The 25,119-nt window shown below is 46.5% G+C and overlaps 1 protein-coding gene across 1 annotated transcript in view; it reads right to left on the bottom strand.

The window, feature by feature from the left end:
- Window positions 1-25,119, bottom strand: part of TMEM178B (transmembrane protein 178B) — a 406,747-nt gene that overhangs the window by 261,375 nt on the left and 120,253 nt on the right. Inside the window, exon 2 of the mRNA XM_003813383.6 lies at window positions 6,409-6,522. Within this exon, the coding sequence (XP_003813431.1) occupies window positions 6,409-6,522 (114 nt within the window). The remainder of the gene's footprint in view (window positions 1-6,408; window positions 6,523-25,119) is intronic.

Below are 25,119 nucleotides of genomic sequence, written 5' to 3'. Positions count from 1 at the left end.
AGCCACAACAACACTGGAGGGGCTCCTGGGAGGAAACGTCGAGTCATCCTCTGAGCAGCATTACAGCTGACTGAACAAAAAGAGGTGCTTACTGTTGTTATTACTGTTAGTTTCATCCCAAGCCCTTTGGTCCACAGCATTCATCTTCTCATAACAAGGATGGCTGGGGGAGGAGGGACCAGGTGTCTAGGCAGCTCCCAGGCTGAGAAAGCCAGAGAGTTCTGAGTGGGAAGAAAGTTCAGAAGGTGGCCATTCTACGTTGGAGCAGGCTGGGCTAGAACTGGCCAGCTGAGTCCACCGGGAAAGGGAAGGCAGGTACCATCAGGCAAAGAGCCAACACAAGTTCAGGGTGAGAAGGTTGATGCCAGTGGGGAGTGGAGGACCCAGGGTGGCTGGAGAGAGTCTAGACAGCACCAGGGACCCTGGAGTTCAGCGGCAGGACCCTCTAATTCTGGAAAGGGAGAGGGCGAGGAAGAGGGCACGGGAGAGTCCAGGTGTGGGGGGCCGGGTTGGGCTTAGCCAAGAAACATAAGTTAAGAGTCCTGCCCCAAGATCCACACCAGAGCACCAGGACACGCTGGGCTTCCCACCATACACCAGCCTGGGGTCAGGACTGGTCCCCTAAGACTGAGCCAACCCACAGGCAGTGGTGAGAGATCAAGAGCTGTGGGGACCGGGAGCCAAGTGTGTCATCCACGTGTCTGCAGTAAGTGAGACAGTTCTGGATTTTTACTTCTTGTCCCTCCTAGTGGTATGGACACTAAAATGTCCCTGCTCATCCACAAAGTCTTGGTCTCCTGCCTCCCTTCCTCCATCCCCACTGCTCCCTCCCTCCTCTTCTCATCTCCCTCCCTCTGCCAGCCAGGCTGTACCCTGCTTCAGGATGGCTCCTTGGCACTGATGTTCTCTGCCCCAGGTGTGCAAGGATCCACTGTGCTGGTGAAGACGAGGACCCCCAATGCTGTAGATGAGAAGCCTGTTCTGCCTGGTCCTGGTATGTGCTCAGCTTGCCTGAGGCAACAGCCACAGGGCCGACGAGTGAGCTCGTGTCTGTGTGTCTGCGGGGTTGGGGGTAGGGAGTAGGGAAGTCTCGGAGGGGAAATCGTCTCTCACTCTTTCCCTCCCTGGCCAGCTGGAAATGTGCTGTGTGACTACCCAATCTAATTAGTTGAACCCTCAGTCCTGACAGAAGAAAGCTTCAAAAAACACCTCTGGGTTTCTTGGCTCTCAGCAACTCGAAAGATAGCAGAGAGCATCTGATTGCAGGAAAGTAGAGCTCCAGCTCTCTGATTCTCGCTGCCAGGGGCAATCTACTGGGAGCAAAAACCTCCATCTTGAAAACGCCAAGCAGAATGAGAACATCTGAGCTCACGTCACAGTGAGTCCATGTCTCAGGGATCTGACCCTGAGGGAACCTTAGTAACAGCTGCCCACAGAGGCTCTGCCCAGCAGATCAGCAGATCAAGGGGCAAAGAAGACCCACTTCTAATACCTTCCAATGGGTGTCTGCCCTGCAACCTCAGGCAGGTATTATTTGAGATGGAGTCTCGTTCTGTCACCCAGGCTGAAGTAAAGCTAATACCTTCCAATGGGTGTCTGCCCTGCAACCTCAGGCAGGCTCTACTGCCGTGCCCTCTGCCAGCCTCCCTGGGGTCCTCACCTGGGGCAGCCAAGGCCCAGCTCCATGCCATCCCAGTTCCTTCCTGGGACGGATGCACTGACCTCTCAGCGACATCTTCCCATCCCCTGTTTTCTCAGCTTCCTCTGATATAGCCCACCCTGGCTGCCCAGGTCCTGTCGCAGACCCCCCACTCCCTATCAGCCACCTCCCCTTGTTGTGCCACACTGGGAAAGGCCCAGGCCCCACCTGTGCTGAAAGGGCAATGCCTGTGGCGGGGAGAACAAGAGCAGAGCTACTGGGGATGGCCTCAGGAGCTCCTGGGGGTTGTCCGAGGACACCGAACTCTCCAAACAAGCACTGCTACCATAGACTGTGGGATATGAAAAGCATATAAAGACATAGTCTAGTGAGAGAGTGAAGCAGCTCCATTTAAAATGCCACCACTTCCCCTGATCTTGTCAATCAGATTCTGTTATATTTAAAACGTAAACCAGACAGCCCACCCAGGAGCAGCACCAGCCCAGCTCACCTCCTGCAGCTGCCTGTCCCCTCCTCACTGGCCAGTGACACTTGCCTGTCCCGCTGTGTCCTGGAGGCAGCCAGAGGATCTGGGTCAGGCATGAAGCTTACCCTTGGAGCCCACAGAGGCAGGATAAATGCTGTTCTACCTCGCTTCGCGCTGCACCCCAGGGCACCGCACCACACCGCAGCCCACCCAGGGCTGCTGGGACCTCAAGCCAGATAGTGGGTGGGTAGGAAGGCAGATGGGCTGCACCAGGCCTGGGTGGACTAAGGACATGGATCCCAACTCCAAAAGGAATTCTGCCTTTTCCCAGGGTGAGAAGGAGAAAGGCACCCACAGTACCCACCAGCAATCACCTAAAAAGCCAGAGTGAGAACCTGGTCACCAGTTCACCCGGACAACTCAGCATTTGAACCTCATCCACAAAGATCATCCCTCTTCCCTACCACACACACACACACCAGTTCACCTGGACAACTCAGCATTTGAACCTCATCCACAAAGATCACCCCTCTTCCCCACCACACACACACACACACACACACACACACACACACACACACACACAGGCTTCATCCTCTGGCCTTTACTCTCTATGGAGTTTATTCTTTCTTTACAATTAGATTTGTAAGCCTAGTGGCCTCCAGAATCTTCTATCCTTTCACCTGCTAGTCACCCGACCATAAGGTGTATGAGCGCACACACCATCATTTAAGCCTCCCATTGGTAGGCTTAACTTTTCAAAAACCACAATGTAGTTTTAAACCAAATTGTGCCTTTTCCTACTTGAAAATTTTATTTCTATATCAATGGTTGATGATGAGGCCACATGCAAATTCCTGATGAAAAGTATGTAATTCAGGTCAGGGACAGTGGCTCACACCTGTAATCCCAGCACTTTGAAAGGCTGAGGCAGGTGGATCTCTTGAGGCCAGGAGTTCAAGACCAGCCTGGCCAACATGGTGAAATCTGGTCTCTACTGAAAATACAAAAATTAGCCAGGCATGGTGGCACATGCCTGTAATCCCAACTACTTCCAGCCTGGGCAACAGAACAAGACTCTGTCAAAAAAAAAAAAAAAAGAAAGAAAGAAAAAGGAAAGGAAGGAAGGAAGGAGGAAAAGAAAGAAAGAGAAAGAAAAGAAAAGAAAAGAAAAGAAAGAAAGAAAGAAAGAAAGGAAAGTATATAATTCAAGTTTAACCAAAGTCCAAATATTTGCCAGAAAGTGTTTCAGGAAAAAAATCAAATGTCTTTCCTTTGGCAAAAACTATATAGTAGGAAAAATTACAGAATACAAGATATTATGGTCAAATTATAAAATGATAACCAGACCAGGCACGGTGGCTCATGCCTGTAATCCCAGCACTTTGGGAGGCTGAGGCGGGTGGATCACTTGAGGTCAGGAATTTGAGACCAGCCTGGCCAACATGGTCAAACCCTGTCTCTACTAAAAATACAGAAGTTAGCTGGGCATGGTGGCACACGCCTGTAGTCCCAGCTACTCAGGAGGCTGAGGCAGGAAAATCGCATGAACCCGGGAGCCAGAGGTTTCAGTGAGCCAAGATTGTGCCACTGCACTCCAGCCTGGGCAACAGAGTGAGACTCCATCTCAAAAAAAAAAAAAAATAATAATAATAATAATAATAAAGATGATAACCAATCTAGAATGAAAAGAATTAACTTGATTCCACTTAAAGAGTGCAGGACTCTCAAACCAAGTAAAGAAATCAAACTGATTTTTTTTTCATTTCCAATGTTTGATCAGGAGTTAGCTAATATTTAATCATTTCTACTTTATTTTAAAGGGGGCTTATGTGCCTACTTCCCACCTAATGTCATCAATATCTGACCTCTAAAAATTAAAATCGACACTTCCTATGCTTCCCCTCTTGCCAGCATTCCCAATTACACTTAGTACCAAATTCAGTTGTGACAGATGCTCACCTGCCCTCTGGCTAAAAATAACTGTCATCGATGTCAGAAATGGCAAATGTTCCCTCTCTCTGCTTAACAGCCCATTAGGCGGCTTTGTGAAAGAGGCAGATGAATCCCTCACCAAAAGGTGGCCTCAACTTCACCCACACCAAGTGCCCGAGACCTTTTCATATATCAGTCGTTGAGATGGCTTTTATCAGTTAAAAATAGATCTGTCACCCCAGTTCACAGCATAGGCTGCACACTAGATTTTGCAGAACCCTACAGCACTACAGTTTGGGAATAAGAACCTGGAGACACGCAGGGCTCAAAGAAGACCCCACAAAGCTTGGCATTATCCTCTCCTCTCTGTCTTTGCCAATGCCTCGTGACATGTTTCCAGCGATGCCTCCCTAGGTAATCTCTTTGAATTCCACGTATCTACAGTGTGTGCAGTCAAAAGAGTTCTACCAGGTTTCCCTGAAGAGTATCTGTGCAATTTACACTAAAATAATTTTCCTTCTTGCTAAAAAATTTCCAAATTATCTTACTTGCTTAAAGCAATTCTACTATATTGTAATTATCACATTGCCTTGTAATTACTTGTATTATGAATGTCTCTCCCCATCCCCCACCCTCCTCCACCCCTGAACTTGAGCTCCCTAAAGAGCCCTCTGTGGCCTCAGTATTCACTGGCACAAAAAGAAACACAGTAACTTTGGTTAAATGGAGTTAATTTGAATTCAAGCTGCTATGTCAATAATTTCTTCCTTCTTAGATTCTGAATCCTATTACGACCCCCATAACTTAAGTTAGATTTCAATGGTTAATCAACAGGACTTATCAATCTTGAACATCCCTTTTAGGCTCCTAAGAAGGGACTATATTAGACCAATACATTGTGGGAAATAAGCAGTTATTGTATATTTCTACATTTTAGTCCTTACATGTCTACCTTGAAAAGGAAATTAATAACCCTGATGACTAGTGTCTCTAAGGCAAATATAACATTGAAATTAAATATGTGGTATGCTTAGCTCAATGCCAGCACATGGGAATCCTCTTTGAACATTAGCTCTACATTCCCATATGCTGCTTAGTGTCTCTAGTAATGGATAAATCTTGTAGGGGAAACAGCCCGGTGAATGCTATCTCAGCCATTGGCACCTGCTCTATCATTTCAGGCCAGGAGTATTTAGTGACAATCATCTGGACACGCAGCCACAATATACTTCTTGAAACCAATGAATGATTGTTCTGTTTAATTTTACTTGTCTCTTTCACCTCCCACTCCCATCCGAAGCTGTGGTGGTTTAATTAAAGCCAATCCCAAAAGTAGAATACACCTGGTGGGCCTAATAGACGAAAAACATAACTAAGCACCTATAAGGAGAAGAGAGATGTTTTCCATCTAGAGATCTACTATCTTCAAAGTTTACCAATAAAGGGATCTTTACTATCAGGAAACAATAAAAGAATCACCCTTCACATATAGATGAAAACAGAATCTTAACCTTTCAGAATCTGGTGAAAAAAGATGGACTATGAATGCATGACAAATCAACAGAGGCAGCATGAACCTGCTGACAGTAAGAATGTGTCAGCTTGAAGAACTGTGCCTGCAGGAAGCAGAGCTCTCCTGCCACAGACAAGCAATGTATCCCAATGGCGCAGAAGAGTAAAAATAGCCAACAAACTCTGTTTGCTCATGAACTAACCCTCTCATTGTCATTTAAGTCTCTGAGGATCCCTGGCCAAGAAATGCCCTAACCAATGCACACAGATATTCTGATCTTTGCTGAGGAATTGCACATGAACCAGGGTTCCAAAACCTATCATTTGAGGGTAAACAGTAGCTTTAAAGACCAGATCCTACTTCTTAGTGACCCACCCGGATGCAAATCTCCAATGTGATGCATCTTGCAACCACCAGCTGGTCTCATCCTTTACAAATGCAACCCAAGGGACTAACAGGTTACCACAATAATATTCCAAGCAACTTGAAGACAGGCTGGAATTATTAATAAATCCCAAGAGTTGGTTCAGTCAGGTAGGTGAAATCTTACATGCCTACCAGGGTAGTGAAATAAGATGACTGTCTAATTGCTAGTTGTTTCTGAAGTTTTGACGGTTGGTTCTTTCTTTAATTTTAGAAGCAAACTCCCCAAATTTATAATGCAATCAAAACCAACTGAGGCAATTCTAACCCAAAGATATTGGCACTTTATGGAACCATCTCAATGTTCTGAGACCATCCACAGATCCCAGAAGGAGGCACATCCAATCCTCCAATCCCTCCAAAGGGGACCTCACAGCACAGTCACAGCCACTGAGACTCAGGTGCACTTACGTAGGGCATGCCACTCATCCTGACGGATGGTCTTCGTGATATTGAAAGTGAGGTTCCTGGGGATGGTTGCTGAGGAGTAGTGGTATTTGATGTACGTACATCGCTCAATTTCTCCTAGAAAAGAGAAACAGGAAACAAAATGTTAAGGAAGCAGCAACCACATCTGGACTCGTTCTGGGATTAATTTTTCCATCCTGGAGAAGAAGACTTATTTCATATTGGGCCTGGTGACAACTACAGAAAGACAATACCTTCAACTCAAAAACAGCAAGAGAGTAGAACTACAATCAAATAGCATTGATTTAGATGGAAAAATACCTCTTTGGGATCATGCAGAGGTGGGAAGAACCAATGTTTAGGCTGATAGCAGCTTGTCTAACATTCCCAAGAAAATCAACTTTCAAGTCAAGAGAGGAAGTTTGGCATGAAAGGACATCAACAGTTTCCACCCCGGGACCAGCAGACAGCAGGATTTGTTAAGCCTTAATGATATCATTTGTGCTTTGGGCACACACAATTTTCTGGAATGGTGAGCTGGGGGAATGGTGGGTAGGGGCCTCCATCCTCCCATCCTCATCCTCCCAACCTCACTTCTGAACACAAAGCACTCAGATCAATCCGTGTCTCTTTGAACTAGTCTCTTTTCAGGTTTCTTGAACAAAATTTTGATTTATTAACAGACTCAACACCAATCAAAGCATGCTTTACTAGTCGATTGTCAAAATAGATCTTAGATTGTCAAATTTAGATCTTAGGGCAGAGATTCTCAAAGTGTGGTCCCAGGGCTGGCAACATCAGCATTCCCTAGGAACTTGCTACAAATGCAACTTCTCAGGCTCAACCCCAGACCTACTGAGTCAAACTAGGAAGTAGAGCCTGGCAATCTGAATTTAAATCAGCCCTCCAGGGATTTTATTACACACTTAAGTTTGAGAACCACTGCCTTGGAGAAACTAACAAAATTGCCAGTGTATTAATGCATAAATCCACCCTTTATGTTTGCAAATTCCAAAAGGAAGGGACGGTGGGGAGCTCTTCCCCCATTACTTTTGGTTTCTTGCAGCCTATCTATTGACGCTTGCTCATCTGGGGGATATAAAGACTCAATATCAGAGCATTGTGAAGAATCAGGAAAGGGGTGATTTTCAAAGGTTAGGGGGTTTTAAATTTTGTTTTGCACCTGAATGGATTTTGATGGTAATCCATTTTGCACCCCACTGATTTTCAATTTATAAGTGGTGCACATGATTGAACTGTTTGACCCCCTGGCCCACTGTCAGCAGGGAACCTGCAATTGGTGAAGTGCAATAATTTAGACAGTGCCTCATGAAACTGATGCCTTATTGTAAATCATATCTGGACAACTGCCCAGTTGCCAGTTATTGGCAGACGCTCCTCCCAGGGGACTGACGCTGTCCAAGAGGCACGTTCTAGAGAGTAGTATGCACTCTTCCTGCATCTTCCATTTTTCAACTTTTCTGCCTCTTTTCCTTTAGCCCACAAGCATCCTGAAGCCTCTCACATGTCCCCAGCATTCCCCCTAAGCACACCTCCTCCTCATACCTTCATCCTGTCATCCTCCTTCCTTAACTTGCAAAACTTGTTGAAAAAGGAGTCTACCAGCCAGTCTCCACTTCCTCCATTCACATTCACACCTCCAACCCCACACGCTCTAATTTCCATAACAATTTCCATTAATAGCATCACCTCCCATCCAGTCTACATCATAAATCCTGCAGTCATTGCAAATGCTGCCTCCTCCTCAAGGGCGCCCTGCCTTCCTGACCTGCCAGCTGGTCACCAAATTCTGCCAGGTCTACTTCAGAAATGTCCCTGGAGTCCAGCACCTACTCTCTGTCTCCCCTCCTCCTGTAGTAGTTGTCCTGATACAGTCAACAATCACATTGTTTAAGGACTTACGAGATAGGAGGGACTCGCCAAGGCTCTGTAGACCACTGGTTTCCAACTTTACTTATGCTATGGTGCACACACAGAAGATGTTTACAAGGCTCCCTGGAGTAAACAGATGAGGCTGCCCATGGCTCTGTCCAGGCTCCTAGGGCACTGAAGGAGCCAGGGTTTCCAGCACACCTGGAACCTATTTATGGGTTCTGGACTTATTCCACCAGTGGGAAACTCTGTTATTGATATCATCTCATTTAATCATTTAATCCATTCTACAACCACATTAAGTAGGCATTACCATCCTCATCCCTATTTTTTTAATTTTTATTGATTGACTGATTGAGAGAGAGTTTTGCTCTTGTTGCCCAGGTTGGAGTGCAATGGTGCGATCTCGGCTCACCACAACCTCTGCCTCCCGGGTTCAAGCAATTCTCCTGCCTCAGCCCCCAAGTAGCTGGGATTACAAGCATGTGCCACCACATCCAGCTAATTTTGTATTTTTGGTAGAGATGGGGTTTCTCCGTGTTGGTCAGGCTGGTCTTGAACTCCCGACCTCAGGTGATCCACCCGCCTCGGCCTCCCAAAGTGCTGGGATTACAGGCATGAGCCACCGCATCCAGCCCCTCATCCCTATTTTTTAATGAGAAAGTGGAGGCATGAGGAGATTAAATGACTCACCCAAGGAGGTAGCAGTGCCAAGATTAAAACCCAGGACTGTCTAACCAGAGAGCCTCCTCTACCAGGCCACCTTCCCACGTGGAGTGTATTCTATAAAGGAAAATGTGATAATGTCACACCCCGTTCACAGGCCCTCTGTTGGCCTCTTACACACAGTATAAACCCTACACTCCTCAGGCATAAAGTCCCAGCTCCCTTCAGGCCCCAGCCTTCACATACCCAGGCTCCAGCTAGGTGAACCTCCCACCTTACCCTGAATATGCCATATTCACTCCTGACTTAGCATCTATTCTCTTTCCTGCCTTTCTTTCCCTTAGGATGAGTAAACATCTACTCATCCTAAGAGATGGCTCAAATGACAGTTCCTCAGCAAAGCCTTCCTTGCATCTAGATTGCACCCCAGCAGCAGGCGTTCCACCAGCAGCTTCCCTGCTTCTGTCCTTCCTGCAGCAAACACACTCCTGCACTGTGATGTATCTGTTTACATGCCTCACTCCCCAACTAGATTATGAGTTTCTCAAGGGCAGGGATGTTGCCTTATTCATTCATCTTTATCTTCCCAGCCCCTAGCACAAGGTAAGCACCAATAATAACATGTGCTTTGAGGAAAGAAATGAATAATACGAGGTGTTCTTTGTAAGACTGCAGTGGGCAAAGAATCCAACCGCTTTTATTACATGCAAGGAATTAAAATAATTGAGGCAAATTAGAATCTAATGAATTAAAGGAGGCGATTGTTGCAGAACTCTGTGAGTCTACAGCAAATGCCTCTTCCCTGCCTGGACAATACAAGGAGAGGCTTATTAATCACAGTGAGGTAGAAGAAAATGGCATATGATCACAGAACAGTGTCTCAATGTACTTGGTAAATGTAGCCCCGGGGCAACTAGGTCAATGGTTTTGGGGAAAAAAAGGAATCAAAGAAAGAGGAAAGGAAGATATAAAGGGTAGAAGGTTGTAACAAGAATACCATCATGCCTTGGACATGTGCAGTTGGGCAGGTTGTGTCCTGCACAATGGCACTTCCCAGGGATACCTGGGCACTGAAACCCAGCTGCTGCTCTGCTGGCCAAGCCTTGCACCCTGCTGGGGGGTGTTGGGGGCTGCCCCTGCCAGAAGGTCTGCCTTTGTCTCACTTGCACAATGCTGCCTTACGAGCTAGCAGCAGCCCTACCTACAATAATCTCAAGATTCAACAAAACACCTCCAAGACCCAGCCTTGGGACACAAAACCAGATCCCACTGGGAATGGCCAGATTGGTGACTCCCTCTTGTGTGAGGAAAGTACCTGATTTCTTAGCTCAGGTCAGATTCTCTCAGCCTCAACAGAAACTCAACAAGTTGCCACTGGTTCCAGGCAGGCTGGAGCCAGCTCCTTTAACCTCCTCCAACCGCAGCCCAGCCAGCCAGAGAGGGAAGAGGCCCTTGACATTCAGCAAGAGCAAGAAGCCAACCCACAGGCACTGCAGGTGACTGGCTAGGGAGCCTGCCTGGAGCAGCCACCACAGCCCCGCTGCAGGCCCTCGCTATTTGCTTTGCCTGGGGGATTGCAAGCATCCTGCCTCTGACAGCAATTAAATTTGAAAGATTCAAATATTGCCTAAAAAGAAAAGCAAAATATTTATCCATGTGTCTGCAGGTCCTGTCGGCGTGCTGGGCTTTTGTAAATACAGGAACCATCTGGGCACCAAATAAGTAGGCCCAGAATGTGGGCTGCCTAATACAAACAGGTTTTCCTGCAGCACACAATGCAGAGGGGCTACACCTGGAAGGAAGGACAAACCCTTCTTCACCAAACTCCTGCATCCCAGCCCAGAGTCTCTGTTCTCCCTCTAGAAGCCTCAGGTGGGGGAGGACTGGCTGGTTGAGATCCCAGGGGTGGCTCCTTCCTGTGGCCCCTGTGGGAGACTTATTTATTTATTTATTTATTTAAAAGAGACTGGGTCTTACTATGTCACCCAGGCTGGCATGCAGCGGCGTAATCATCGCTTACTACAGCCTGGAACTCCTGGGCTCAAGTGATTCTCCCACCTCAGCCTCTGCAATAGCTGTGACTACAGGCACATGCCACCGTGTCCAGTTAATTTTTTTTTATTTTTAGTAGAGATGGGGTCTCACTATATTGCCCAGGCTGGTCTCAAACTCTTAGGCTCAAGCGATCTGCCCACCTCAGTCTCCTAAATTGCTGGGATTATAGGCACAAGCCACCGCACCTGGCCTTTTCTTATGTTTTGTAGAGATGGGGTCTCACTATGTTGCTCAGGCTGGTCTCAGATTCCTGTGCTCAAGTGATCCTTCCACCTCTGCCTCCCAAAGTGCTAGGAGTACAGGCGTGAACCACCATCCCTGGCCTGGTGGGACACTTTAAACCCTCAGTCATGCTCTGCCTTCTGAGCTAGTGACCCCTCCTGCCCATATGTCAGGGTCATAGCAAGACACAGGTAATTAAGGAGAGTTTCAAAAAAGGACAATTTAACCCAACAGCAAAAGAACAACCTGATTAAAAAATGGGGAAAGGATTTGAACAGACATTTCTCCAAAGGCAATGACATTCAAATGACCAACAGGAAAAGATGCCCAACATCACTAATCATCAGGGAAATGCAAACTGAAACCACAAGGGGATATCACCTCATACCTGTTAGGATGGCTATTATCAAAATAAATAAATAAGTAAATCATATTGGCGAGGAGGCGGAGAAAGCGAAACTCTTGCATGCTATTGGTGGGAATGTAAATCAGTGCAGCCACGGTGGGGCTCAGTATGGTGGTTCCTCAAAAAATTACGAATGATCCAGCAATCTTACTCCTGGGCATATATCCAAAACAACTGAAATCACTATCTCAAAGAGATATCTGCACTCCCATGTTCATTGCAGCATTATTCACAATAGCCAAAACATACAAGCAACCTAAATGTCCATCAGCAGATGAAGGATAAGGGAAAGCTGTATCCATGCGATATGCAATATTGCATCCCTACAATGCCATATAATCGGTCTTTAAAAAGAAGGGAAGCTTGCTGCATGCGACAACCATAGATTAACCTAGACATTATGCTAAGTGAATAAGCCAGTCATAGAAGGGCAAATACTGCATGATTCCACTTATATGAATTCTCTAAACTAGTCAAACTCATAGAAATAGAGAGGAGAATGGTAGTTGCCAGGGGCTGGAGAGTGGGAGAAATGGGGAGATGCCATTCAACAGATACAGATTTCAGTTGTGCAAGATAAATAAGAGATCTGCTGTATAACCTTATGCCTATAGTTAATAATACTATTATACACTCAGAAATCTGTTAAGAGGGTAGATCTCATGTTAAATGTCCTTACTACATTAACAGCAAAACAGGGAGGGCAATTTACAAAGCTAAACACAGAGTATGAAGAGACCAGTGAAGGATGGTGCAAAGGACCCAGGGCTGGCAACAGAAGCAGCTGGTATGACCCCAAGGCCTGGAGGGGCAGAGGAGCAAGCTGTCACCGGGACCTGGCAAGGGCGGCCATATGGACAGAGATGATGCGGCCTTTGGCGGAGAGTCACAGCCAACCTGTGGTGAGGTGGCAGGGAAGAAACACCCAACCTCTCATTGCTCCAACCTTCAATCTCCCATCAGTTCCTCCCAGTAGCACAACCCAAACTAGAAGCCGGAGGGTAGGTCAACCTCCAGGAGCTCAGAGCAGGTGCAGAAGACAGAGGCCAGGTTGGAAAGGCAGACAAAACATCCAGCTCATTCCTCTCTTTCTCCAGGGCTCTTCCTCTCACATCTCCCCTCACTCTTCCACTTCCAAATGCATCACTCTAGCTTCCACTTAGTCCAATGCTAGCACATTCTTCCTTCCTAGAGGTCCCTGGTGGCAAAGGAAGACATGGGGAAGCATCAATGGGAAGAGACTGTTCCATTACTTTTTCTCCATCTCAAGTCTTCTAAGACCCAAACATAGCATGACAACTCACATCAAGTACTAAGTGTGGTCCCTGCACTTAGTAAGTGCTCAGTAAATATTAGTTATTCTTATCAGTTGCTGTCCTAAGACTACTTTAAGGGGACATGAACACAGGAACTCAGAAATAATATTACTGAAATGTTTGCATCATGCTATAAACACAGATCTATGTCTATCGAGTATAAATTTTCGCACACAGTAGCCCCAGGAGGCTGGTGGAGCAAGAGCTCTGATGTACGGAAACAGAGACCAAGGAAGGGAGGGTGCCAGAGATGGCACAGAAACTGCGTGCAGTGACACTGAATTCTGAAGTCTGGTCACACCTACAGCAATGCCAGCAGGCAGTTTTTCTCCCATATGTATCAGCTCTCAGCAATCCAGGGCTTCCTAAGTGCTTGTCAAAGAAGTCTATCACTCAAGGGTAATATATATTAAGCAGGGCCCTTCTAGGCAGAGTGGTTTTAGAGGCAGTGCTGGGACCTAAGTTCAGCCCATCTAAAATTATCTTCCCTAAACAAATGCTGTAGTACTTTATATCTCCATTACAGAGTCATTCCTTCGGATCAAATATTGTTCTCCTGGACACCCATTGTTAAAGCTCTTGTAAATAAGTCTGAAGGGCTGAGATCCCAGATCCCCTTCCTCCAGAGGGAGGGCCCCTCAGCTACAGAGGATGCCTAGAGAGCAAAGATGCTGAGAAGGGATGAAGCACCCAAGGCAAAGGCAAGGCCCTAAACTACTCACAACGGCACCTGGGCACCTGGTGCTGACAGGGTGGCCGAGGAAGAATTGGAATGTGGGAACTCTCTCCACCCATCACTTTACAAGTGGTGAGGTAGGATTGGAACGTGATGGCCCAGTGTATTTAGGAGAGGTTGGGTTAAACAAAGTATAAACAGCTTCCTTATTGCAGGACTTTAAGAGTTTTTAATATACATTGTGACTGCCCCAAAAAGGGACAGTTACAGCAGATTTTCCTAGACTCCTTTATTCCCAAATCATTTTTTATTCAAAGAACAGTTTCCAGCACTAGACAGAGTTTATCGAAATCAGTCGAAGTGCCATGGCTCAGCCTGCAATCCCAGGACTTTGGGAGGCCAAAGTGGAAGGATCGCTTGAGGCCAGGAGTTCAAGACGAACCTGGGCAATAGAGTGAGACCCCGTCTCTATAAAAAAAACTTTTAAAAATTAGCCGAGTGTGGTGTTGCACACCTGTGGTCTTAGCTACTCAAAAGGCTGGGGTGGGAGGACTGCTGGAGGCCAGGAGTTTGAGGCTTCAGTGAGCTGTGATCACACTACCACACTCCAGCCTGGGTGACAGAGCAAGATCCTGTCTCTTAAAAAAAAGTCAGAAGCCATTTCTTTTGTTTACATTCGCACAGCAAAGGGCACATAGGAAGCCCTGAGTTATATTTGGATGAGTGAAAAATAGATATCAAGGCCTGCTATTTGATCAAATGATCTACTAGGTAAATTGAGTAATGGCTCCAAGTATCTGCTGCTCTCTTCTCCGAAGCCATATCTGAGAGCAACCAGCAAAGCCAAACCAGGGTTGAATTCCCACCCACGAGCTGTGTTTACACAATGTCTTAAAATTAGTCTGGAATCTTTGTGGACAAAACTAGTGCAATCGCCCTCAGTGTCCTGTGCCACATCCCCTCCGTTCACCTCCGATTCCAGCTGAAGCTTCAGTGGACGCTCCTGGGAAAGCTGACAGTGCCCACAGCAAGCACCCAGCAGCCCTCCCTACCTCCACTCCCTTCCCAAGTCCACTGAGCCCACGCTGAGCAACTACGGGAAAGCAGCTCTCAACTAAGGGGGTGACAGAGGTGACAGATGGAGAGCAACAGCCCCGTCCTTTGGGAGAGTAATTATGAGATGCTTTCTCACAGTTCCTCAGAGGGTCCCCCTGGAATTGAACCTGACGCTCACAGTAGTCACTGGCTCAACCTCACCTTCTTGACTGGCTTCCCCTCTTTCCGGTCTCATGCTTCCAGCTCCTGCCCACCTGCTTCCCTCAGAGTCCCTGTCACAAGCTCTACTTTTGGAAGAACCCAAACTAAGAACAATGACTTAGAGGAGTGTAGCAGACAGGTTTACATGCTTGAAAAAGGAACTGGTACAATTTAGTCTTGCGGTTACTTTGAAGGGTCCTATCAGCACTGTTGGATGAAGCAGGCTTTCTCTTCCTTTTTGGTTCCCCCGAGGCCCTTTCCTCTCTTGGTATTCACCCATCTACAGGCAAAGGGATAGACTCTAGTAGTCCAGGACACACTACTGGACCACTTCTGAGAGTCCATGTGTTTCCTCCACCCCAGAGTTCCTTTTTTTAAAACAAACAAAAATCTATTCAATGCCGACCACATGCCAGAGGCTCCCGTATTATCCCATGCTGTCCCCATGACAACCCCAGGAGGGGGTATTCTAGGACCAGCCCTGTTTCACAAAAGAGGCCTCCAGGCCTTCATCTGTGCCAGCCAGGGGAAAAGCTGGGATGCAGAGTCTGGCCTCACTAACCCAGGTATGTGCTTTCCAGTATGAGTGCAGCAGTTTCAGACACCACGGCTATAAGGATTCACTGTTGGGTGGAAGATTTGTTGGGAACAAGGGTTATTTTTGCAGCCACAGTGCCTTGTACATGGAAGGAACTCAATACATCCACTGATGAGGAAAGAAAGAAAGGGAGGAAGGGACATCGTCCATGTCCTATATGTTGCTCACCTTTCCACGGTGACAATGTCTGGAGTGTCCAGCCCACGTGGGGTCTCCAAGTGGCACATGCTGGCCTCTGCCCACCACAGTGTCAGCCTTTAGGACTTGACGCTGTCTCACCCAATGGGCTGACAGTTCTTAGACTTTCTAGCCCGAGGCCTGGCTAATCCCCCGCACTTAATATATGGAAGATTAAATCAAAAGCAGAAAGAGCACATGGAAAAAAACCACCAACAAAAAAAGACAAAACCAGTTAGAGATTTAAGGCTCAGGCTTCGTCTCCTCTTTAAAGAGCATTTTCTCAAAAAAGAAAAAAGTGAAAATAACATCTTAGCAGGGAGATTTTTCTTTAGCACATTAAGAAGGCCATTTATCAGATGCGTTCGCATTATCACACTGGACTCTTTAAAGACCACGAGAGTTGGGTGGAGGAACACAGGAGTCTCGGGGCTTAAAGATTGGAGATTAAAAGGGAAACTTTGTCGGTGATGAAAGGTGCAGGAAGCAAACCAGGAATATTCTGGGGCTTCCAAGCGGGCAAACCATGCTGGTGATTCCCACACCCCCCACAGCCCTGTCCCCAAATGGGGCAGAAATGGGAGAGGTGGAGAAGGCACACCCTTGGCAACCTCCACCAAGACCGGCAATGTTGACAGGAGCTCTCCCTATTTAAAAGGCAACTCTTCACAAAAGCTTATTTCAAGAAATCTCCACACCCCACCTCCCCCACATCTTCTCTTTAGCGCCTTCTGCTCCTCCCAGATGTTCTGAGTCCAAGGATTTGCAAGGCTTATAGCTGCTGCAGGCCCAGCCAGAAAGAAGTTTTTATTTTCTTCATGCTAAGGAAAAGTGTTATCTATGTTTTTATTTTCAATGCTTTCAAATGCATTCCATTTTGTATGCTTTGTTTTTTTGTACTGCCGTATCAATGCGGCCTTTTAATGTTGTTTTGTATGCATTGCGTAGACTGAGTTCTAAATATTTAATTTCTTTCCATTCTATGTTACATAAATGTTTGTTATGAGAGGTGCTCGGGGGACCCTCCTCATTACACACATGGAATTTCATTTTCAAAACCTGTCACCCACCTGCCCACCCGACCATCATGTTTCTGACCCCCTTACCTTGCCCCTAAACACCTTCTGCTGGTCTATTGCAACACATTTATTATATATTCATCAGGTATTTCTATCTATGGTAAAAGCTCTGAGATGGAGGAGCTTGTGTTTTTCACCTTTGTGGTCCTGATGGTGAAAATGATGCTTTGAGTACTGTTATTCATTTTAACAATAGCTTCTGTTTAATGAATACTTTCTGTGTATTAGGTACTGTGCACAGAACTGTTTTATTCATTTGTTTAATGCTAAAAGGTGCATTATTATCCCCACTCATATATGAAGACTGAGAAGCTTAGAGACGTATCCTTATCAAAAGTGCATAGCTATTAGGTGGCAGGGGTGGGATTCAAATCCACCTAACACACTCTTAAGTAGGCCTGCCACACATGTGAAAAGAACTTGGGAAATACCAGTCTCTTCTGAAAGAAAGCAGGAGATCTTCCAAGGCTTTATATTGGAAACATATAAAGTAAAACTTTTCCATTTGCAGGGATTTTCAGCACCTACAGACTCTACTGCTCTTATCAGAGTAAGACAAAATGTTTGCTTCCATAGCTCTTTAACAAGCTGGAGAGAAGATAGCTCCGCAGTAACACAGAGCACAGAAGCGAAGGAGAGCTCAGAGTGCTCACTAGCCCGCATCTGACGTCTTAAGTCTCAGCTACATTCCTGTCCCCATTCCCAGGACAAGCCACTTACCAGCAGGAGCCTTTGGGGCTCACCCTCTCAAAGCCTCTATTTCATCATCTGCAAAATACTGATGGTAATAATAGCACACCCCTCAGAAAACAGATGAGGAATAAATGAGATAACCCATGTAAAACCTGCTCCATGGTGAGCCTTCAATAAAATCCCCTTCCCATACAACAGCCCATAAATATTTAAAGACAATGCTTATGCCCCTCCCCACCCCCAAGTCTCCTTTTCTTCCAGCTGAACACTTCCCGGCTCCCCCAACCACACAGTCACAAAACCCATTACTACACTGGCCATCCTCCAGGTTCAGTCTGTGGTTGAGAATCTTTCCCAGGGTCACACGGAGCACTGAGCACAGTCACTCCTGTGCACAGTCAGACCTGTGCAAACCCAGTAGGGCCACCGGCTCCCAGGTCTGGTGTCACAGCTCTGGCCATGTGGCCTGGCCTCCTCTTAGCTTTGTGGGCTGCTGTGTGCCGGTGCTGTCACCCGAGGGGATGGCGCCGATGTGGTTTCCTCCAACAAAGCTATTAAGCCAACTCTGCCCCTTCATGTGCATGGGCAGCTGTCCTTTCTCATTTTTCAGTTTTTTAAAATATTTTGGTTTGTTACCTCAGTGTAGGATCTTCTATTTGTTCCGGCCCCTGAAAAAAATTTTGGATCGTGATTCTGTCATTCTACAAATTAGCAATTAGTCCCACATGCTGCATCAGCAGGCCATCCCCATCCTCGCCAAGCCATCGCTAAAATCTTTCCACAGGGCGGTGCTGGAGGCAGAACTCTACCCAAACACACACACAAAGCCTTGTCGTGACCCGAAATCAAGCAGTTAGGAGAAAGCACTTTGGGTGCCATCATTCCGCTGCCAGGAACTCAGCTCCCTCCCTGATCTGCCTCCGTATGTTCCTGTTTTGTCCACCTGGATGTCATGAGAGACCTTGCCCACACTGTTCACCCCTATCAGTCTGTCTAAGAACCGTATCCAAAAAGGGAATGAGGTCAGCTTGGCATGGCTTGTTCACTCTGCCGGCATCACCACTTTCTCGCTGTGTGCTCACCCACCATCTGTTTAATAAGCCTTTTGGACAGCTTTCCAGGGCTCCCTCTAACTGGGCTGCTTGTCCATATTCACGGAATCCCCTGATAGTGCTCTCTTTCATTGAAAATCTAGACACCGGTCACCTGCCTCCAGGCTCACAGCACTTTTCATTCCACAGCTCCTTCAAGCCATCCTGTCTCCCCCCGCAACCAGAACAGACACACTAAAAAAACCACCTCTCAGCCCCACTAGAAAAACCACCTCTGAAAAACTATGTCCCCTACAACCAGGACAGCCCACTAGAAAGCCACCTCTACCTGTGCTTTCACATCATCTGGTGGTCAGCATTCCAACTAAGAAATAAAAATGGGCCAGGCACAGTGGCTCACACCCACCATCCTAAGACTTTGGGAAGCCGAGGCAGGAGAATCACTTGAGCCCAGGGGTTCAAGACCAGCCTGGGCAACATAGCGAGATCCTGTCTACAAAAAAATATATATTTTTTTGAGACAGAGTCTCACTCTGTTGCCCAGGCTGGGGTGCAGTGACGCGATCTCAGCTCACTGCAAGCTCCGCCTCCTGGGTTCACACCATTCTCGTGCCTCAGCCTCCCAAGTACCTGGGACTATAGGCGCCTGCCACTACGCCCAGCTAATTTTTTGTATTTTTAGTAGAGATGGGGTTTCACCGTGTTAGCCAGGATGGTCTCGATCTCCTGACCTCGTGACCCACCTGCCTTGGCCTCCCAAAGTGCTGGGATTACAGACGTGAGCCACTGCGCCCTGCCAAAAAAAATTTTTTATTTAGCCAGGCATGGTGGCCTGCACCTGTAGTTTCAGCTTCTTGGAGGCTGAGGCAAGAGGATGGCTTGAGCCCAGGAGTTCATGATTAAAGTGAGCTATGATGGCACCATGGCACTCCAGCCTAAGTGACAGAGCAAGACCTGTCTCAAAGAAGAAAAGAGAGAGAGAAGAGGAAGGAAAAAGGAAGCAAAGGAGAAAGGAAGAAAATTAGCGAGGAATAAAGAGAGAGAAGCAGCCTCCCCACTGGGGTACCACCAAGCACCTCTCCCACTATAACAGATGGAGATCTTCCCCAAATTATGCCGGATGGCTTCCATTTCTCTGCCTTATCATTGCATTTGCTAACCAGGTTCTTTTCATTCCTTTATCAAGAGACTCTTTTTCTTAACTAAAGTACCTACTAGGTTGCCATTACTACTAATGGCAGAAACCGCAATTACTTTTGCAGCAACCTATAACATTTCACAGTCTTCTGTTGTAAAGGTCACCTCATCTTTAGTGGGAGCTACCACCTTTTTATCCTAATTCCTTTTTTCCTGCATTCTGAATGCCTTTGCCCCTTTTCTGAGTTTTTTTGCATGTTTTAAACAAGACATTTTTAAATGTCATTACATAGTCGCTTCTTCACAAGAGGAAATAAAGCATGAGCTGTCACCGTCTGTGCCCCTCATGGCCCATCCTGCCTGTGTGTTTTTGGCTTCTTTTTCCCCACTTCGCTCATGTATTTTCCAGCCTGAAACAGACTTCTTGGGAAAGAATGAGAAGGTGAGGTGTGGCTTTAGATTACCATCTGGGGTGTAGTAAATAATCTATCCCTTATTCCCATCACATCCCTAATGACCTTTGGGAAAGTTCAGAGCCGCGAGCTGCCACCACCCGGCCTGCGGCCCCACACGCCCGGTGCAGACACCCGGCGCAGCTCCTCCAGGTACAGTTTCAGCCAGGGGAAGAATCATCCATCTCCAGGCTCTGACAGACAAACGAGGCGAGAAGGAGACCAGATCTGGTTTTTCACAGGAAAACAATGAGCTCATGCTTTCTCTCTGGGGACCCAGGAGGTGGAGACAGATCTGGAGATGGGAGACAGTGATGGAGGCAGGCAGGGGCGATGAAGGATGGGCCAGCAAGGGGAAGGAGGCCAGTCTGGCACTTTTTTAATGTCACTTTTGATAAGAATCCCCAGCTCTCAGGCCAGAGGGAAACATCCATTTTCTTTAAATTAAGGATTCAGCATGAGGCAGTTGTCCTAAAGGAAAGGGACAAAGAGAAGATAAACAGACTTGGAAATTCGTCATTCCTGCTTCTTCAGAGAAAAGTAAAATGATTGTTCATGAGTCACCAGAATTGCAGATGCCAGGACAGAGATGGCTTTCCTGGGCTCTGCCGCTGCCACCTCTGGGTGTGGCTTTGGGACCTGATGGCAGACACTCTGCTGGCCAGCTTCTCCCCAGTCAAGTCTGCCTCCCCCAGGTATGCACCTCCAGAAGGCCAAGGCCAGGCATTTCCTACAGACTGAGCTCAATAAAAATGAGAGGATTCAAACAGCCACACAGATGCTTCCAAACAGCTGAATGAATGTTTAGTTTCAGCTAGGGAAAAAAAAATGCATATCACTGAGTTTTCCACTTTTCCTTTGAAAAGGGAGTTACATAATGCTGATTTTCCTTTTTACCAGTTAATTCAGAGAGAGAGAGGGAAAGAAGAGATTAGGGAAGAACTGGGGGGAACTGAGTTGTACTTGAGAAACACAATTCAGATGATGGACTATTTTCCTCTTCAACCTGTTATATGCCTTAGCTAAAACTTGAATGGAAACTGGCAGGGTACGGTGGCTCATGCCTGTAATCCCAGCACTGTGGGAGGCCAAGGTTGGTGGATCACCTGAGGTCAGGAGTTCGAGACCAGCTTGGCCATCATGGTGAAATCCCATCTCTACTAAAAACACAAAAAATTAGCCAGGTGTGGTGGTGCATGCCTATAATCCAGCTACTTGGGAGGCTGAGGCAGGAGAATCACTTGAACCCAGGAGGTGTAGGTTACAGTTAGCCAAGATCGCACCACTGCACTCCGGCCTAGGCAAGACAGTGAGACTCCATCTCAAAACCAAAAAACAAAAAACTTGAATGGAAACTAAAGATCACAGACAGAATGTAGAAACCCCAAATAGATGAATTATGTTTCTCTTTATACCTCTGTCTACTCACAAAATTGATTATTTCCGTGTTTAAGTTAAATGGCTTGGCTAGATTACAGATGTTAATTAAAGGGTTAACTTATCCTGACTCCCTAGTTGCAATGAAATTCAAAAACAGAACTGAAAAAAGGAAAAGCAACTTATTCACTCTTTTCCTCCTGTGTCCTGCAGCACTATGCAGAATAAAGAGCATGGGTGCTGGAACCAATTTGCCATGGGTTCTAATCCTGGCTTTAAGAATCCCTAGATATGGGATCTTGGCCAAATTAATGAAGCCCTCTCTCTATACCCAAGTGTCTTTATTTTAAAATGCTGTGGTGCAAGTATCTACCCCCTTAGGGATACTGTGAGAATTCAATAAGTTCACACAGGGAAAGCACTTTGTGCCTGGTATGTCATAAGCAATCCATAATTGTTATTGCTATTATTATACTATGGCACCATTTGGGACACAGATTATATATGTCAGACACCACGAATGTCCTTTAAGATATGCAGCAAGCACAAATCTGTCATGGTTTAACAAAAGAAATGAATGTCTAGGAGACAGCTTCCTATCATCCTGTCTTCTTCTGGCCTCGGTTACTGATCTCAGTTTCTTTCTCAGCCATGTTGCTGGCATCTCACCCCATCCCCACTCACAGCCCAAGGCAGCATCTCCCATTACACTGTAACCCTAGCTGTGTCCTGCTATCCTACTCCTGGCTCAAGGACTGAGCCTACTGTGCCCTGATTTCCAGGCCCCTTGAAGACCAATTACACCAATGAGCTTCTCCAGCACATCTCCTCCACGCATGCACGAGATCCCCAAGACATGAAAGCAGAAACATGGCTGCAGCTGCTCAGCACCAAATATAGTTTGATATTCGATGCACCCAGGGGAGTCATGATTTAGGACTCACCTTTGACCTGCAAGGGTGATACAGGTTAGTTAAACAAGTGTCCCCTAACCCCCAACCCTTAGCTCTAACCTGATGAGTCCAAGCCAAGATGGAATTTATTATTTTTTAACTTTCAGAAACGCTGCTCCACATTCCACTTCCCAATCACAACAGCAAACCTAACAGATTATATCAAGACTTGGTAAAGACAGGGGAAATAGAAACTTCCAGACACTGTTATTTAGAATACAAGTTGTTCCAAACACTTGACAAAATCAAGTAGAAATGTATATGTCCTATGGCCCACATTTACAGCCCCTCAACAAACTCCTACATGTGTGCCTGAGGAGGACATATATACAAGGATATTCAATACAGCATTGCTTGCAAAAAAGAGTGAAAACCAAATATCCAAAAAAAGAGTAAAAACCAGAAAAAAGTGGAAAAGTAAAAGGTGGTCACATTCACATGATAGAATATTACAGAGTCATTAAAATAAATGAAATAGAACTGTGTGTGTGTGTGCATGTGTGTGTGTGTATAGTGACAGATCTCAAAATATAATATTAAAAGCAAATAGAACTGCGCATTGATACGTACAGTATCATACTGATATGGTTTGGCTGTGTCCCCACTCAAATCTCAACTTGAATTGTATCTCCCAGAACTCCCATGTGTTGTGGGAGGGACCCAGGGGGAGGTAATTGAATCATGGGATCCGGTCTTTCCTGTGCTATTCTTATGATAGGGAGTAAGTCTCATGAGATTTCATGGGTTTATTGGGGGCTTCTGCTTTTGCTTCTTCCTCATTTTCTCTTGCTGCTGCCACGTAAGAAGTGCCTTTCGCCTCCTGCCATGATTCTGAGGCCTCCCCAGCCATGTGGAACTGTAAGTTCAATGAAATCTCTTTTTCTTCCCAGTCTTGGGTATGTCTTTATCAGCAGTGTGAAAATGAACTAATACAGTAAATTGGTACCAGTAGAGTGGGGTGTTGCTGAAAAGATACCCGAAAATGTGGAAGCAACTTTGGAACTGGGTAATAGGCAGAGGCTGGAACAGTTTGGAGGGCTCAGAAGAAGACAGGAAAATGTGGGAAAGTTTAGAACTTTCTAGAGACTTGTTGAATGGCTTTGCCCAAAATGCTGATAGTCATATGAACAATAAGGTCCAGGCTGAGGTGGTCTCAGATGGAGATAAGGAACTTCTTGGGAACTGAAGTAAAGGTGACTCCTGTTATGTTTTAGCAAAGAGACTGGCAGAATTTTGCCCCTGCCTGAGAGATTTGTGGAACTTTGAACTTGAGAAAGATAACTTAGGGTATCTGGTGGAAGAAATTTCTAAGCAGCAAAGCATTCAAGAGGTGACTTGGGTACTGCTAAAGGCATTCAGTTTTATGAGGAAAGCAGAGCATAAAAGTTTGGAAAATTTGCAGCCTAACTATGTGATAGAAAAGAAAAACCCATTTTCTGGGGAGAAATTCAAGCCAGCTGCAGAAATGTGCATAAACAGCAAAGAGTCTAATGTTAATCCACAAGACCACGGGGAAAATGTCTCCAGGCCATGTCAGAGATCTTCATGGCAGCCCCTCCCATCACAGGCCTGGAGGCCCAAGAAGAAAAAGTGGTTTCATGGGCCAGGCCCAGGGTCCCCGTGCTGTGTGCAGCCTAGGGACTTGGTGCCCTGTGTCCCAGCCACTCCAGCTGTGGTTGATGTACAGGTTGGGTGTGGCTTCAGAGGGTGGAAGCCCCAAGCCTTGGCAGCTTCCACGTGGTGTTGAGCCTGTGGGTGCACAGATGTCAAGAATTGAGGTTGGGGAACCTGCACCTAGACTTCAGAAGATGTGTGGAAATGCCTGGATGCCCAGGCAAAAGTTTGCTGCAGGGATGGGGCCCTCATGGAGAACCTCTGCTAGGGCAGTGTGTAAGGGAAATGTGGGGTCAGAGACCCCATACAGAGTCTCTACTGGGGCACTGCCTAGTGGAGCTGTGAGAAGAGGGCCACCATCCTCCAGAACCCAGAATAGTAGATCCACCGACAGCTTGCATCGTGCACCTAGAAAAGCTGCGGACACTCAACACCAGCCCAGGAAAGCTGCTGGTGGGGAGGCTATAACCTGCAAAGCCACAGGGGCGGAGCTTCCCAAATCCATGGGAACCCACCTCTAGCATCAACATGACCTGGATGTGAGACATGGAGTCAAAGGAGATCATTTTGGAGCTTTAACATTTGACTGCCCTGCTGGATTTCAGACTTGGGTGGACCCTGTAGCCCCTTTGTTTTGGCCAATTTCTCCCATTTGAAATGGCTGTTTTTAGCCAATACTTGTATCCCCATTGTGTCTAGGATGTAACTAGCTTGCTTTTGATTTTACAGGCTCATATGCAGAAGAGACTTGTGTTGTCTCAGATGAGACTTTGGGCTGTGGACTTTTGGGTAATTGCTGAAATAAGACTTTGGGGGACTGCTGGGAAGGCATGATTGGTTTTGAAATGTGAGGACATGAGATTTGAAGAGGCCAGGGGTGGAATGATATGGTTTGGCTGTGTCCCCACCCAAATCTCAACTTGAATTGTATCTCCCAGGACTCCCAGGTGTTATGAGAGGGCCCCAGGGGGAGGTAATTGAATCATGGGGTCTGGTTTTTCCCATGCTATTCTTGTGATAGTGAATATGTCTCACGAGATCTGATGGGTTTATCAGGGGGTTCTGCTTTTGCTTCTCCCTCATTTTTTCTT

This window comes from Pan paniscus, chromosome 6 (genome assembly GCF_029289425.2).
Source record: "Pan paniscus chromosome 6, NHGRI_mPanPan1-v2.0_pri, whole genome shotgun sequence".
In the NCBI taxonomy this organism is placed as follows: Eukaryota; Metazoa; Chordata; class Mammalia; order Primates; family Hominidae; genus Pan; species Pan paniscus.
This window is presented reverse-complemented; position numbering and strand designations above follow the sequence as displayed.